We start from the raw sequence: 17,571 nt of genomic DNA, 5'->3' as shown, positions 1-17,571 counted from the left end.
TTTGAATATCAATTACAATGAGTTCATTATCCCCCCCACCCCATAAAGAATTCCATTCTTCTTTGTGCTAGACCTGGAACACAGAAAATTGCTTTTAATGATTTTGAAGATTTAAAAAAAAAAAAAAATTCTATCAACAGAAGATTTACGGGATACTGGACTCTCTCTTATCTGGGGATCTATGCAACAGCATTAGCCCAGCTTCCTGGCCTGCATTATCTGGGGATCTATGCAACAGCATTAGCCCAGCTTCATGGCCTGTACAGCTAAAGTATTAGTAAATACGTTTCCAGCTGTGTGGTCTTGGGTGAGTCATGTCTTCAGTCTGTTCCTCCATCTATAAAATGGGAAGGGTGCCTATTTCATGGGGTTCTTCTAAGAACTAATAATAATTTAAAAATGCTATTAAACTCCTGACACATTCAAGTGCTTTGGCCGACCGTAGATCTTCCCAGATGGAAGCCTATAGGATTCGCCATCCTCGGAGCTGTTAACGGAGACAGAGGCGAGATGAACCAAGGCTCTGGTGTGGCTTAGGTTCACCTTGTGGATTGCATCAGGAGGAGCTGCGGGGCCTCCTACTGTGGACATGAAACCTCCCAAGGACAGCATCCCAGGGGCTCTATAGCTCTCCCCAACAAGAATGCCATTTCCACATACTTTTCCTCATGAAGTGATGCATAGGAACGGAAATGTACATAAAAAGTATAATCAGTAGCTTCAGCCCTAGAGGGCACAGGTCCAGAGAAAGATAATCTACAGAGCTGACTCCTTAGGGAAACTGTCGGCTCCTACACTTCTGTGACCATCCCTTGCTTCCGGTATACTAGCCACTGGCCTTCTTCTCTAGCTTTTTTTGTACGACGGAAACAAAGCACCCATCATCTCGGAATACTTCCTGGGGGAAAGAAGCTGTGAACCTGTGTGATGGGCAAATGCTGGGCGACGTTAGTCTTACTCATTATCCTGGGGACCTGCTCCATCCTTAACTTTTCCTGAGGGAAACTGGATGAGATTTTCCTTCAGGACCATGGACCACATGAACAAAAAGGGTCAGCTGAAGTGTGGCATCATTTTATACTTTCTCAGCAATATGTCCTATGATCGTCCTTGATCAGATAGGTAAACGGAGGCAGCACTAGTGGAGCTCATGGGGCAGAAGGAAGTATAGATTAGCAGTGCTGGGGTCTGGCTAAGCTCAAGTGCTTGGAGCCAGGCCAGACCCAGAAAGCCTTGTGTGACTGCTGCCTTCTTGGTGACAGCCAGATGCTTCCATATCCAAGCTTGAACAGGAAGGCATTTGTATGATGAAGACCAAATGGCTTTTGGAAAAATACACAGGACAGATGTCCAAGGTTCTGTTTAATGCTCACACCACATGGAAACAGTCCAGAGTGGTAGGGCTCTTCAGAGACGTTCTAGGTCTGCTTGTAAACAAATCACTGAAGACGAGCTCACTAGGTGGCCTTAACCTTCTGTAGGTGAGTGCATGTGTGTGTGTGCATATGTCTCAAGAAGTGAGTCAAAGAAAAATGGCCCCTGAACCCCGCTGGCACCCCGCAGTAGGAGAAGTCTAATTTGCTTTTTGGAGAGGTGGTAGGCAAGGTCTGTCTGAGATCTGCAAGGCCAAGTGCTAAGTCAGCCGTGTGCTGCACACATTCGTTTGTGCGTCTTTTTCCATTCAATGGCACCCTTGGATCGAGACCGTCAGGAAGTGAAGCAGGAGACTGAAAGGCCACTGGGCAGAAATCAGAAGATGGAGCCTGCTGATTGTTTGCAGATGTCCGTTCAGGCCATGATGGATGCTACTAGGGAGGGAGGCTGAGTGGAGAGCAGGGAGAATAGCACAGGACAGCAGCTGCAGAGTGAAATCCCATTTCTCAGCTGGAAGAGTCAGTGTCACTACCTGAACGTTCTGGATGGTTGCAGCAGAGCGTGGCCCTGCATGGGGTTTCTAGTTGTCCCAGTTTTGTTGCCCACAGAAGTGAGAGTTGTGGGGCAGGGCCATTGGAAGAAACTTTAGCAGCAGGCTGCTGTCTTTTGCCTGACAAAGAAGGGCTTGGCTTTTCCTTTCCCGGCCTTGCACAGATGGTACAGTTATTTTCAGTTAAGTGATGTTCTGCAGTGGAAACAGGCAACTCCTTTTGATTCTTTGGCTTAATGCAAAAAAGGGAAGTGAGGAGGAGAAAGCCAACTATGTGCTAATGCTGGTAATTTAAGAAAAAAATATGTTCTGAGACACTGAGATGGGATAAATATTACTGCCACTAGAAAGCCTGGCTGTTGGGCTGAAAAGATTTCTAACCTTTGAAGCAGGCACGGTAGTGATGTGCTTGTTGAGGTCCAGGTTCTCTGTGTTCCTTATTCTAAGTATGTGTGCACAGGTCCCACCCATGTGTTAGGGAAACGGGATAAAGGTTGATGGGGCAGTTCGGGGATGGGAATTAAGGTACTAATGCCCTGCCTGGTTTTCTTCTTAGAGTTGTTGAGATACTTACGGCAGAGCTGGGAGTGGTAGCTGCAGAGCTGAGCAGAATAGAGCCTGTCTTTGGCGCGCGCTGGCGCGTGTGCGCGCACGTGTGTGTGTGTGTGTGTGTGTGTGTGTGAGAGAGAGAGAGAGAGAGAGAGAGAGAGAGAGAGAGAGAGAGAGAGAGAGAGAGAGAGAGAGAGAGAGAGAGACGTTCCTAGCAGGAACATCAGTCTAGAGGCGACCACCCGCACAGGCTGGGAAAAGGGAAGCACAGGACTTGAGAGGGGTAGGTGGGGGCGGGTGCTAACAGATGGACCAGCTTCAGCCTGGGTGCCTGGGGCAGGGTCTCAGATTTGCTGGGGTCGAAGACTGAGCAGAAGCCTAGCCTATTGGATTAGATCTCCAGTAAGGTCCAGTGGCTTGAATGTCAGAGGTTGCTTATCTCACAGTCAGGGGGGCCTGAGATGAAGCATCAGCAGGGTGGGTTCCTTCGCAGTCTCCACTGCTTGATTTACAGATGACTGCCTTCTCTCTGTCTTCATGTTGTCTTCTCTGCATGTGTCTGTGCCCTAATTTCCTCTTCCAGTGAGGATACCAGTCATGTTGAATTAGGGCCTGCTCTAACAGCCTCATTTTAACATATTATATCTTTAAAGACAAATGTACCCTCATTATGAGACACTAACAGGCATATAACATAACATTTTGGAGGGGTAAACTGCGATCCCAAACGCCAGGGAGAAGGTGGGCTGAAGACTGCTAGGTCAGCCAGCCACATGTTTGGAAGCCTAGGGTGTGTGCTTGCGTGCGTGTGTGCTTGCATGCATGCGTGCGTATGTGCGTGAGTGCGTGTGTGAGATCAAGACACTAGTTCTTAAGGAGCCTCAGAGGCGGGCTCTTCTAACCAAGCCGTACGAGTGCAGAGTTGTCTGAAGGGCACAGACACCATCAGCTGCCTTGAAGCAGCTAGAGGGCATGAGAACTGTTAAGTAGCAGATATTTCTCGGCCTCAGCACTACTGACATGTCAGGCCAGATGGCTCTGTGTTGTGCTGTCTCAGTGGGTGGCAGAAAAAGAGGACTGTAGCGCAATAGACATACCCTTTCTTCCTTCCTTTCCTTTCCTTTCCTTTCCTTTCCTTTCCTTTCCTTTCCTTTTCCTATCCTTTCCTTTCCTTTCCCTTTCCCCTTCCCCTTTCTTTCTTTCTTTCTTTCTTTCTTTCTTTCTTTCTTTCTTTTCTTTCTTTCTTTCTTTCTTTCTTTCTGTCTGTCTGTCTTAAGCCTCAGACCCTTCCATGCAAAGCTACCTCCCTGGCCTTTACATGCTAAATGGCAGTAGTACCTTACATTTAGTCATGAAAAGAGAAAACACCTCCAGGCCCTGACCTAGGTTCCCACAAAATTCTTTACCCTGCAGACTGCTGGTTTAAAAGGGGACAAGAGATAGTGGCGGGAGAGCCACTAGGCCAGTGAGGCAGCTGGGCTGGGCTTGAGAGAGGTTTAAAAGACAGAATCAACAAGAGGATCTTCTTTGCTTTGATTTCTTTTTATGTTCTTGTATTTTGTGATGTTACTTTCCTAAGGCACTGGCAGAAGAGCGCAGAGCATGTGCCCGTTGAATCCACTAGGCACAGAGTCCAGGGACTGGTGGGACATTTGAGTTTAACGGATGCAGCGGATGGGATAAGTAGTGTCTGAACCTACCTAGCCATTCATCAGGTCCATGTGTTGCCAGCCTTATTGATGCGCTGAGCAAGCTCTTTGGAATCTAATCTGGCCAATATTCTGGTTCCGGAAATCTGCTTATCAGAACAAGATTTCACAGATGTAGTGACTTTTCCAGCGGGTTTGTCTTTGGGGAGTTAGCTCCACAAAAGCCAGTCTATGTGATTTCCAAACAGAACCAAGTGACAGCTCTGCATTCCACAGCCCTGAGGAATGCCCTGCTGGCTGGGGATCCTCAAGCAGCTGTTCTCCTGAACAGCTGGAGTGTGTATGGGGGGGCAGGTAGAGGGTAGGGATGTGGGGGTTCTGGGCTGGGCTTGTAGTGTCTGGCTAGAGTCCAGCATGGAGTGCTCTCTGGATTCCTCTCTCTGGGCGTCCAGATTTCTTCCTGGAGATAGCTCACTCTTCTCAGAGTTAGCGGTGACTTGTGGAGTTGCCTTCAGGGAAAGTCCTGTGTCGAGTCTGTGCTCAGCAGAATGGAACATCTTGATGAATTAGGTGGCAGGACGGGAGAGATAGCTACTCGGTGTGTTTGTAACTCCTACTGGTCAGAACGGCATGGCTTTAGTTTCTGACTCTTCTAAGCTGTGCCTTCCCACACCATGTCATGGACACTGTTCTCTTTATCAGTCTTCACTAAAAATACCACTTCTTTCTTGGATTCTTTCGTTCTAAGTAAAAGACCCTGGGGGCTAGTCGGTGCCTGTGTGTGCACATGGCCTGTGTGGATGTTTGTGCTCCTATGCCTGTTCTGTGTGAGTGCACAGATATACTTTTGTTTGTGTGTGCATGGGCGGCTACATGCATGTGTGTTCATGAATGTAGGAGTGAAGGTTAAAGCTAAGGACAACCTTAGCTGTTGCTTCTCAAGTTCTGTCCCTCTTGTTTTTTGAGTCAGGGTCTCTCTCTTTGGTCTGGAACTTGCCCAGTCGGCAAGACTGGCTTGTCAGGGAGCCTCGAGGGCTACACTTCCCTTGGTATCGCGTGACAGGGCTTCTTTGTTTTTAGTGTGCATTCTGGGCCTCAACTTCAGGTTCTCATGGCAAGTACTTTACCAAGCGAGCCAGTTCCCATCTCCCCATTCACTGGCTTTTTAAAGTAAGGAAATGTCATGGTCTGTGTGCTATAAAGGAAGATTCTTCCAGAATGAAGACAGATTAAGAGTTGGGGGAATATGCTGTGAGGCAGGAAGCCGAGTTGTTAGTTGTAGCCAGCAGTGATCCCCATGGGAATAGTAGCTGCTTGGACTGGAGTCCTAGCTGCAGTGACAGAGATAGGGATTGGCCATGTGTGGGGCAGATAGAGTGAGCAAGGGATAAGGAGTGTGAGGTATTTGGGCCCAGTGGAACCTTTTGCGATAGCTTTCCTCTTGGAATGGACTACGAAAACCCACTTCTGAAGGGCAACATGTACGTGTGTCACTAATTGAGTTTCAGGTATGAGATGGTCTACGAGGGAATATACACGGCACAAGGCCTTGTTTGGGACTGCTAACGCACGGCCGTGTCCCTTCCCGTGGTTCCTGCTGCCTTGCTCCAGTTATAGAAGTACTTTTGGTACCACTTCAAAGGTAGCATTACCAATGGGTGATGGTGGTACACATCTGTCATCCCAGCACTTGGGAGGCCTGGTCTATCTATCGAGCTCCAGGACAGCCAGGGCGAGAGAGAGAGAGAGAGAGAGAGAGAGAGAGAGAGAGAGAGAGAGAGAGAGCGAGAGAGAGAGAGAGAGAGAGAGAGAGAGAGAGAGAGAGAGACAGACCCTGTCTTAAAAAAAGGAAAAAAAAAAAAAGGCAGTATTACCAGACAGCCATGCTTCTCTGCGCAAGGAGAAGCTGGGCAACAGGTCACAGATAGACGGCAACAGAGGAGTCTGATGCTAGCAGGTGAACAGCAATTTATAGGAGACCCTACTGCATGAAGGATGCCGGCACCCCCCCCCCCCCCCCCCCCCCCCCGCATACACACACGGTGCATAGAGGTATGAGAGGGGATGTATTCCTTTGGCAAAGCTTGGGAAAGAAGATCGTGGGTCTTGCAATCTTGTTACCTCTAGGCAGTTCTAGAAGGCCATGCTCCTAGCACCCGAGTGTCCATCTAGTGTGCTTGTGTCCATTCCCAGCCCCAGAAGCACAGTGTCTGGTCATACATAACCAATAAGTCTTTGCTTAATGACTTGAGAGGTTAGAGGAGCAGTGTGCTGGTGGACTGGTCTTTCTCTCCTTTTCTTCTAAAGATTATTTTCTTTCTCGGTGGCTACTTACTGCCAAGCCTTTGATCACACAGGCTCAGCTCTAGCTGACCTGTTATATCTTGGCTTCCTGAAAAATCCTCCCTCAAGGTTCAAAGTGGATGAGCTGTGTACCTACCCTTGCCTGCTATTATTAGGTCTCTGTTTAATTTCCTGCCTAAGGGCAGTGCTGGGTAGGACCCTTGGCATTTTATGATTGTTTAAGTGGACTTGAACCTGAATCTTGGGACTTGGTTCTAAGCCTTTAGGAAGCCTTGGGTAGTGCAGTGATCAGGTTTGCCTCCTGGGGGTTAGCAGGCCCGAGTGCAGGTTTCATCCTGGCCTTTCCTACCTGTACAACGTCAGGCAGATTGATTTGTAGATCGAGGTATCCTTTTCCTAGAGGGAAATGATCTCCTGGTATCCTTGACAACTTGGCCCCATGGGACTCTGTGATTGCCAGGGCTGAGAGCCTGTGGCCTGGAAGGCTCTCACTGCTGAGGATATTTGGGGTCCAGTGCATAATCCTATCTGGATCTTTAATTTTTGACAGTTGCTTCTGGCTAGGAAAGAACATTTGGGGTTTTTCATCAATATATTTGTGTGTGTGTGTGTGTGTGTGTGTGTGCGCACATGCATGTACATGTATATACGGGCATGCAGATATTCCTGGAAGCCAAGAGAAGGACTCATAGGCAGTTATGATCTGGCGCTACAGACATTGGTGAGCTGACAAATGTGGGTGCAGGGAATGAAACTGTGGTCCCCTGGAAGAACCACCAGTGCTCTTAACAACTGAGCCATCTCTTTAGCCCCTTTTCTTCAAGAGAGGGATGAGCAACTGCTAGTTAGTTATATGCTAGACACAGAATGCATCCTTTCCGTTGCTCCAGCTAGTGCCTTCAGCATCTCTGCACTGAGGTGGACTGAGGTATAAGTACATCTCATAGGTGAGGAAACAGACTCAGAAAAGCAAAGATACCCAGTGGAGGTCTCATCTGGTCTGAACATCAGTCTCTCCAGCTAGGCCAGGGCTCAGGCCCTTGGCTGTGGTCACTGTGCCTGTCTTCTGACTACCCCACTCTCTCTCCATCTCTTACAGAGAGCCAGCTGCTCCCTGGGAACAACTTCACCAACGAGTGCAACATCCCAGGTAACTTCATGTGCAGCAACGGGCGGTGCATTCCGGGTGCCTGGCAGTGTGACGGGCTGCCTGACTGCTTCGACAAGAGTGACGAGAAGGAATGCCGTGAGTGGCTGCCCGTGGTTGTGGGCAGGGGTGGATAAGGGCGGAATTCCAGGCCAAGAGCAGGAGATCAGGTCTGGCTTGGATCTTGTGGCCTCTGTTTGCTCTGAGCTGGTGGGCCAGCTTTCCCTCTCTCTGTCTTTGAGCAATGTGGTCTGTGCAGAAGTGTAGTATGGTAGAGGAGCCCTTGCTCTAGGGATGGGTGTGGGATCCTTAGAATGCCAGGCGTTATGTTCTCTGGTGCCTCTGACCATATCTGGCTGTCTTGGTCCAGGACTGGAGACTAGCTGTGAGTGTGTGGTAGAGTTCTCTCTGATTCAGTGTCCTGTCCTGAGAGGATGCTTCCTTGGCTCCTTTTCGCTGTGGATAGTGACGGCGTGGCTCTTCACTGGGGCATCCCTTTTCAGTGAGTACCAGCATGGCATGGGCTCTGTGGCCATTCTACCCCACCTCCTTCTTTAGCCTCTTGTCCCTCTTGTGCCGCTGAAACATGCCTAAGATCTGGGCTGAGGGTGAGGGTAATCTACAGGAGAGGAGGCACCTTGGACACCAGAGGGGCAGGGGTGTCCAGTGTTCGCCCTCCTTGCCCTGAGGAGTCCTTTCTTCTTCCCCTGCGTTGCTCTCTGCACAGTGAGCTTCTACCCACAACAGCCAGCCACTCATTCCCTGATGGTGTGGTCTGAAGACATGCTGCCTGTTCTGAGGCTAGTCTCTCACCTGCCAGGGAGTACAGTATCCCCTGTGCCTGCTTCCGCTCTACAGAGAAGGTTTGAGGAGGAGAAAACTGGGGAGACTTGGAAGCTGTATTACATTTTGTTATGTGTGATTTTTCTCATTAAATTGCTAGGCCTAATACATTTATTGTTGTTGTTGTTTTCTCTTTTCTTTTTGTTTCTGTTTTTTGAGACAGTGTTTCTCTGTGTAGCCTTGGCTGTCCTAGACTCACTTTGTACACCAGGCTGGCCTCGAACTCACAGCAATCTACCTGCTTCTGCCTCCCGAGTGCTGAGATTAAAGGCGTGCGCCATCACTGCCTGGCATTGTTGTTTTTCTCAAACTTTTTTTTTTTTTAAAGTATTAGTTCTTTGTCACTGTTTCCTTGCTCCTGGAGTAACTTTAAAATGTCTAGAAATCTAACTTTTAAAAATTGAGTTTCAAGTGTGATAGAATATGTGAACTCTGTCATCAGCCCAGCTTTAAGGAGCATTAAACACTCTATAGGAATATAGAGTTACCGTTTTCAGTACACTGTGCTTTTGAGCAGCAGTAGATACAGACTGTCATTAGCTGGCACATGGGTGTGTAAAGGAATGCAGGATTAGCAGCTAGTCCAGCCCCACCTCTGTTAGTAGCAGCTGTGTGACATTGCTGACTTCCCTGGCCGTCTCTGCCATCTATGGGTACAGTCTACTATGTTTAAATTCATGCAGAAATGGGAAGAGCTGGTGGAAAGAGAATGTTTTAAACAAGGATTGTGCCAGTAGCTGCTCAGAGCTGTTTGGTTTGGTTTGGAGAAGCCTCTCGGTCCTGGCTATTTTCCATCCTACTCCCCAAGTGTGCTAGAGACCCAGCAGGCATTTGCTTAGTCTTTTGATCCAGACATAATTAATTTTTTAAACTATACCTACAAACATTGCCCACCCAACTTTTGCTTTAAATGGAGAAAACAGCTCTTGAATGTTCAAACAGTAAAGGGAAGGGGAAAGTCCCTTTTCTAAGAGAAACCGAACTTTCAGTTTCACTTTTTTTCTCTTCATAATCTTCTCCACTCTGGGGGATGAGTGTGAGAGCATCCAGACTCAGACATTGTTCTCTCCTGCATCCTTAGGGGAATATGTGATCATAGAAATGTTCCCAGAATATTCTAACACAGAATCCACTCGTGGCATTAAAGAAAGGTCTTTACCTGGAGAGGACCCCAGTTTTGTCCTCTTCCAATGGGAACAGGAAGACTTCTAATTGTGTACCGTGGTGATGTCTTGGTGTGTGTGTGGATGATGTGGTGATGTCTTGGTGTGTGTGTGTGTATCTTATGGTGATGTCTTGTGTGTAGATGATGTGGTGATGTCTTGGTGTGTATGGGGATGGTGTGGTGATGTCTTGGTGTGTATGGGGATGGTGTGGTGATGTCTTGGTGTGTGTGGATGATGTGATGACATCTTAGTGTGTGTGTGGATGATATGGTAATGTCTTGGTGTGTGTGGATGATGTGGTGATGTCTTGGTGTGTGTGGATGATGTGGTGATGTCTTGGTGTGTGTGGATGATGTGATGTCTTGGTGTGTGTGTGGATGCTCTGGTGATGTCTTGGTGTGTGTGGACACCATGGTGATATCTTGGTGTGTATGTGTGCTATAGTGATACCTTAGCATGTGTGCTTAAAGCACCAGCATGCTGCTGTGTGGTTTGTAAGCACCCACAGTGTGTTTGTAAATGGCTTATAAACACAATTACTGGGCGGTCTGCTCAAGCTATATTAAATAATTGTCATAGGGTATGATAGTGTGGCTTGCTTTTTCTTCCCCCATTTTCATGTGTATGTGGTATGTATGTATGTATGTGTACTTGTGGGGGCCTGAAGTTGATGTTGGGATCACCCCTTATTGCTCTTCCATCTTCATTGAGGTGTGCTCTCTTACTTAAATCCAAAGTGCCAATATGGCTGGTTTTGCTTGCTAGCTTGCTCTTGACTTTTTGTCTCTGCTTTCCAAGGCTGGCTGAGATCTGAACTCCAGTCCTCATCTTTTCCTGCCAAGAGCTTTAGTCACTGAGGCATCTCCCCAGCCCATGCCTTGCTTCTTCTAACACTAGCTGTGTTTCTGTGTGCTTATAATAGTTGTATTGTGAAAATATATGCACTGCAACTTAGCCATGCTCTATTGCATGTCCTTTTCTTTTAAAAAAGGACATATTCTTATGACTCTTAATTATGTGTAAAGATGTATATGTCTGTACGTGGATATGGTGCTCTTAGCTACAGGTACCCAGAGGCCATAAGAGGGCATCAGATGCCCTGGTGCTGGAGTTAGATGATGTGAGCTCTCTGACATGGTTGCCGGGAGCTAGTCTCAGGTCTTCTGAAAGAGCAGAAAGTGCTCTTGACCACTGAGCCATCTCTCCTGCCCTGCTTGACTTTTCGGCTTCTGTTCATCCCATTGTTTAGGATTATGTAAGCAACTTCCTACGTGGGTGACAGGATATAAGGTGGGTTCGGCATGACCAAGTGGCACAGGGCTGAGGACTGAGGTGACCATTTGCTCTCTCTTGGAGCAGCAGGCATAGAACCTTGGCTGTCTGCCTCGGGGAAGGAGAGTGAGGGGGCTGATGTCAGCCCTGAGAGGTCATGGCGTCAAGCAGTCTGTGTCGCGGTGGCATTGAGAAGATGATGCACTAGAGAACAGATTGCCAACCCTCGGCCTTTGAAAGGGCATGGGAGCCTGGAGATGAGTCTCCTGGTGGGGTGTGGTCTCATGGACAGCTCTTCTGTGTCTGCAGTAAAGGCATTTTGGAAAACAAGAAGAAATTCTATCATAAATGTTTTTTTAAAAATCACATATTGTAAAACTGTAGGGGACTGGGAGGAAGACAAAGGAACTGCATCCGATCCTGTCCTGGTTACATGCGCTCACCATCCAGGATGCTTCCAACCTTGTATTGTGTTGTCATCTTCCCATTTTTCCATATTTCTCTATCATTTTAATGCCTAGATAGGAATCCACTAATTTGTTGTCCTATTATTGATTGTGCTATTCTTTACTCTTTGTGTGTCTGTGTTGCTTGAGATTGAACCAAGGGTTCCATGTGTGCCGGGCAAATGTCCGCTCTGAACTTCACCTTCATCCGTCTGTGCTAGCCCTGTTTATAGTTTGCCTCCGCAGAAGAGCCTCAGCATCTGGACCAAGACGGTGGGGATTACTTTGTCCCTGTTTCCTTGGACTGGATTCTCAGAAATGAAGTGACTGCTGAAGGGCGGGAGCTTTTCCTGCCTCTGCCCACAGACTGCCCATTTGTTTTGCTAAAGGTCTGCACCAGTTTGCTTTCACTGGCCAGAAGTGAAGTCTGGCACTTATTCTAGTCTTGGCAGTGTTGAGTAATATCTTTAAAATAAACTCCCTTTTCCTGGTCAATATACTAGTTGGGAACAATTCAGGTATTTTACTTTTTTTTTTTTTTTTTGTAAATTGACAAGGTGGAATGCTTGTATCTCTGGTTAGTCGTTGTATTTCCTTGTGAGATATCTGTTGATGAATTAAAATGACTTCTTCCCCTGGGCCAATGGCTATTAAGTGTTCTGCAAAATGCTTTTAGAGGATGTTCCACCTAGGGTGGGAGTGGGGGTGGGGAACTTGTTTGATATGCTTCTAGTACATTTCTGTTTTTGGTTAACAAATGTCCCTTAGTGGCCCTTTTATTCAAATTGCTTTTCATACCGTCCCTCCATTTTCTGTGGTTGTAAAGTGACTAGAGAGACAGTTCAGGAACATGCAGTCTCTCTATGAGCGCACTCACTATGAGGGTGCTAGTGCATGCATGCCTGAGTGTCCTAGGGATCATATGAAGCCAGGCACTTTACAATTTATTAACTCCTTAGGTTGTCACAGAAGCTATACTGGGAAGGAGCTGTTGTCACAGAGACAGAGCAAATACATGTCTTGATGCCAAAAGAAAGACCCATAGTCTTCCTCCAATGGAAACCTTTTGTTTATCTCTGTAGGTGTCCTTTAGATGGCTAAATGGGATCTTGTGGATTCTGTGTTACCTGTATTGTGCTTGCTGTAGTTCTGTGACTAATACAGAATATGGCTTATAAAGAAAATAAGTTTATTTTGGCACACAGTGTTGGAGGTTTTAATCCAGGACCCATTTGGTGCTGTAGCCTGTGGAAGAGAGTATAACGTGGTGGGAGAGTGCACAGTGAGATCAAACTGCATGACTAGGAAGCAGAAAAGAGAGTGAGGAGGAAGGTCGGGTCTCATCATCCCTTCAGGGACACACTTCCATTGGCTTAAAGGCCTCCCTCTAGACCACCCCTTTAAAGCTGCTGTTTTTAGTTATGCGTGCACGTGTGCACACAGGTGTGGCTGTGTGTATCCAGGTGCCTATGGAGGCTGAAGGGATGGAGATGTGAGCTGCCCAGTGTTGAGTACTGAGGGTCCAACTCAGGTCATCTGGAAGAGCAGCAAGTGCTCTTAGCTGTCCAGTCATCAGTAACCCTGGACCCGACCTCTTAAGGTTCCACCACCTCCTAATCCTGCCATGAAAGCTTTAACACTTGGTCTATGAGGGACATTCAGGATCCAAACTATAGGGAAAAAAAATTCAAAACATCAATAATGTTTTTCTACAGTAGTGATTTTCAAGATGACCTTTAGTCCTAGGAGCCTCTGAAACCTCTTCTTAGAAGTGATAAAGCAGTGACACAGATGTCGCTTTGAGACCTTCCTGTTCTATGTTGGGCATTGACTGTTCTCTCCGTGTCCCAACCAAGTTGGGGAGAGATTTCTAATGTTGGGGTTCCTCCTCACAAATGTGGCTTATTTCTCTTGGGGAAAACTGCATGTGTCTTTGGTCATGCATGGGGACTTTTCTCAGCTCTGGTATGTGTATAGGTGGGGCGCGGAGGAGGAATTCAAAGACTTTGTTAAATGAAAACATTTTAATGACTCTCTAAGGAAGAGAGACATGGGGAAGTTGGTGAAGGCTTGGAATTTGAATTCCATTTGCCTTTACTGTGCCTGGTTCCTGTTTACACATTGCTCAGGTGTGATGGTGGAAGCTCTTGAGATTGTTTGGAACCCTGGTCCCCCAGAGTTGTAAGTGGTAGGGGTACCCTTTGTTTCCTTCTTGTCACCGGCATAGGCTTCTGCCTCTAGGTGGCACCACATGTAATGTTTTCTTTTAAACCAACTGCTTCTAAGCCTGCACAGACACAGCACTCAGAGGGAAAAAGTAGTGCTTGAGTTTCTAAGCTTCAACAGGAAGGAATTCGGCTGTCTCAGCAAAGTACACACTAGTGGCTTCACATGTGCAAAGACTGGGGAGTCAGAGTGTGTGTGTTCATGGTCAGCATACAGTGGGCTTCAGCATGGTGACCTCTGCGGTGCGGTGGCCAGGGAAGGCCAGTAGCCTCTTAATGAATTGTGGGATGTGGCTACAGCAGAATGCAGTTTTCTCTTTCAGCTGTGTCGAAACGGAATTGCCGCCCCACCAATCAAGTTGTGACATCTGCCACATTCTAAAGTTGAAATCCTAAGGCACCGTGCCTCTGGGTTTGACCTTGTTTGGTGATGGAGTCTAACAGGACATACTAGTTACTTTTCTTGTTGTTGTGACCAAATACCCGACAGACAGCATAAAAGGAAGCAAGGGTATATTGCTCACTGTTTCACAGGGTTCAGGTCCTCGTGATGGGGAGGGCTTGGTGGAGACATACACTTTGTATCATGGTGACCAAGAAGCAGAAGGAGACAATACAGGAAGAGCCGAGGTGAGATACAACCCCCAAGACACATGCCCAGTGAGCTCCTTTAGCTCAGCCTCACTTCCTGCCTTTCCTCACCCTTAGTCAGGACATCATATCCATTAGGAGTCCACCTTGGGGTCAGTCCATTGACTAAGTCAGAACTCGTGGCCTGAAAATGCCCTTGCAAGCCTACCCTGAGGTGAGCTTTCCTGAGCTCTCAGGCACTCTTTAACCCAGTAGAGTTGACGCTCAGGATTAACCCTCACAAAGACATAATTGAATGAGATCATAGAGTGGGGCCTTAAACCTTCACAGCCGAAGTCCTTCCAACAGAGCAAATTTGGACCCAGATCCAAAGAGACAGAGATGAAGATGTAAAGCCACCTGTAAAGCAAGGCAGGAGGCTTGGGTCTGTCCCTGTGGCTCTCAGAAACACCAGCTCTAGGTAGACATTGATGTTGGACATCTGCTCTCCAGAATTATGTTGTCGAAGCTGTTGAGCGTGTGGAACCTTGGTATAGGCACGCTAGTTCAGTCATCACTGCTGTGTGTTCAGTTGTTGCCTAGAGATGCACGCATGTCCTAAACTCATGAGACATGATGACTTTCACAGGCACCGCCTTCTGCTTGCTCAACAGTTTGAACATAAGAGCATTTTCAAATCTTCATTCCCGGTATCAAAGAACATGCCCTAACTTGGAAATGGGGTCACTGTGGATGTGAATAGTTAATGTGAGGTCACACCATAGTAAGGAGAGTCCTTGTAGCAGTCTGACTCTTGGGTGTCCCAAGAAGAAAATGTGAAGAAATGAGAGAGGCCTGTTGTCTGACAACCAGGATGGAGGGTGGAGTGGTGCAGCTGCCAGCCAGGGACCGCCAAGGGTTGACAGTGTTCCCTGGGAGCCAGGAAGAGCTGAGGAAGGGAGCCTAGCCAGAGTCTCTGATGACCACTTGCTGCTTCTGTGCAGCCTCCAGAGAATGGCTTTTTGTTTACATAGCCCACTCCATTTGTAGAACTCCTTAATGGCTGCCCTGGGAAAGTAATCTTGCTTCCCAGGGGACCACTAAGGCCAATAACGCTTCTCTGGGCCAACGTGGAACCAGGACATATAGGTCTCCTTTGACTGGCCTGCCATGCTTGCCCACTTTCTCAGGGACAGCACTGCTCTCTGTTTCTGCTTGAGTATCTACCATGTCACAGCGAAGTGTCCCTATTCCTGCAGGTCTTGATTCTAGTGAGCCACACTGAAATACTGAATTCCACCGGCTTGTGAAGGAGTCAAGCCTCTGACAACAGAGGTGGCCTTTAGAGTGGCCCCAGAGACTCTTTGTGGTTTCATGCAGTCCGGTGTGCACTCACTTGGTGTGTTCTTTCTTTCCGATTTGAGTTATTTTTCTGTGTGTCTGTTTTTATGTATCTCTGGTAACTCAGTCATGTCCCGATCCTCAAATTCCTTTATCTCAAAAATGAAATCATAGACCCTTGTTCAGAACAAGGGTTTTAGGGTCAGCCCCCGGCTGGGTTCTCACAATTTCTGAGACCCTAGGTGCTACTGTACTTTTCTCAGCACCTACTTTCCTATCTGATAAAATGGGGCCATCGCAACACCTTCAGCTGAGGGAATGGTGTGCCTATCAGAAAGAAGCCGGTCTTATACAATAGATGTTGTTTCTGGAACAATAATAAACTGGCCACCTCCAAATAAGCAGATGTGTGCGAGGCCTCCTACTGTGCCTGGCATGCGTGAAGCTCTGTAAATTGGGGGAGGAGGGCACAGGGGCTTCCTCCTGTTGTGCTGGTGACATTTTCTCCAGTATGGTGTGGTCAGCCCCTGCCTCCACATGTCCATGCCCCCACCTTCCTACACTACTACAGTATGAGAGGCTCTGCGACAAAAAAACGGCTTCATTTCCTGGGTCAATCAATACCTTTCTTTTGTTTGTGGGAGTCGACAGCTGCCCAGTGTTGAAATGTCCCTCATCTTAGCTCTCCAGGGAGCCAGCCTGATACCCAAGCTGGAGCCAGAGCTAAGAGAACAAATATTTGCAGACCAAACCAGAGCTAAGCTCAGCAGGGGGGTTGGGACACATTTCCCCTGCATTCTTCCCAGAGTCTCAGCCTCTGTGAACCTGGAGTTGGTCCCCAACGGTCATAGTGGCTGTGGTCAGCTCATCCTCAACTCTGCTGCAGCCATTTAACACCTAAGTGGATTTGGGTGGTCTTGTTCTGCCTTGTCACCATAGTCTTCTCCAGTACCTGTGATGTGGGAATCTTTTACCTCATACACTGGATTGAAAGCATTTTAAACTTGCTGTGGCGGCCCTCTCTATCTACCCTACATGTGCGTTTCATACCTGCACAGCCTGTCATGAGAAAAGAATTTTAGTTAGGAAGTTAGAATCGCTCATTCCAAGGTAGTTACCTAAATATGAACACGTCAAGTTGTCAGGCTTGCTGTACATCTTGTTTCTTGCAGCTTTTCTAAAAAGCTCCTGAGTTTTGTTTTGTTTTCTTTTCAAAAAGATGGCAGCAATTTTGAGGGCTCCAAGGTAAAAAAGGACAAAGTGCTCTCTGACTCCCTGGGCATACCATTTTCATAGGACTTCTAGAATGCAAGATCACAGACTGGACGGCACAGAGCAGCAGAGATGGGCTTTTCCACAGCTTTGGACACTGGAAGTGCAAAGTCTGAGTGTTGAGGTGTGCTCTCTCCGTGGAAGATAGAAAAATACAAACACATTTAAACTGGTTATCTTACTCTTTCTTCCATCATCTGGCATCTTGACTCCTCCACACCTATGACGAGGAGACACTCAGCATGCAAGTTTGTGACAGTACAGCCTGGCAAAGCTGTGCTTTTCTCAGCCGTGGGTAGGCAGGGTGCTAGAGATGAAACAGACCGTTGCCACCTTTCCGCCTTCTAGCTCTGCCTTCATGTTGCGATGGCTAGAACTGGATGTCCCGGCCAGTTCAGGGCTTTTAAGTGTAGCATCTTTGTCTTGCTCAGGACACTAAGAATTAGGGTTAGCTGCTAATGTTCATAATGGAAGCTCACACATAAAACTTGAGCTTATCAGACTTTCTTAGAAAGAGGGAGGGAGGGAGGGAGGGAGGGAGGGAGGGAGGGAGGGAGGGAGGGAAGGATTTGACATTAGAATCTGAACTTTCCAGAAACTATGCTGTACGTTTACCCTGCACTTCATCTTCTTGGTCATGTGAAGGCCCTCAAAATGGCTGTGGTTGTGAGATGTATAGTCTCTGCCATACTTTCTGATTGAGTCAGAAAACATGGAGTTCTACAGCGAGCAGCACAGTGTTTTAGTGCTTAGTTGCACATAAAACAGTGGCATGTTCTACCATTAGTGCCATCTTGGATTGGTGGTATTTGATGTTTCAACCAAGGATGTTCCCAACAGATGTTTCCCAACAGATAAATTCA

The 17,571-nt window shown here is 47.4% G+C and overlaps 1 protein-coding gene across 2 annotated transcripts in view; it reads left to right on the top strand.

Moving 5' to 3' along the window:
* The window catches only part of Ldlrad3 (low density lipoprotein receptor class A domain containing 3), a 235,801-nt gene that overhangs the window by 68,312 nt on the left and 149,918 nt on the right, over positions 1 to 17,571 (top strand). Inside the window, exon 2 of one of the 2 annotated variants that reach the window (XM_051144220.1) lies at positions 7,526 to 7,576. In XM_051144220.1, the coding sequence (XP_051000177.1) occupies positions 7,526 to 7,576 (51 nt within the window). Of the gene's footprint in view, positions 1 to 7,525; positions 7,673 to 17,571 lie in introns of both variants that reach the window. The other variant, XM_051144219.1, reaches the window with a different exon arrangement.

Source organism: Acomys russatus, chromosome 4 (genome assembly GCF_903995435.1).
Source record: "Acomys russatus chromosome 4, mAcoRus1.1, whole genome shotgun sequence".
Classification (NCBI taxonomy): domain Eukaryota; kingdom Metazoa; phylum Chordata; class Mammalia; order Rodentia; family Muridae; genus Acomys; species Acomys russatus.
This window is presented reverse-complemented; position numbering and strand designations above follow the sequence as displayed.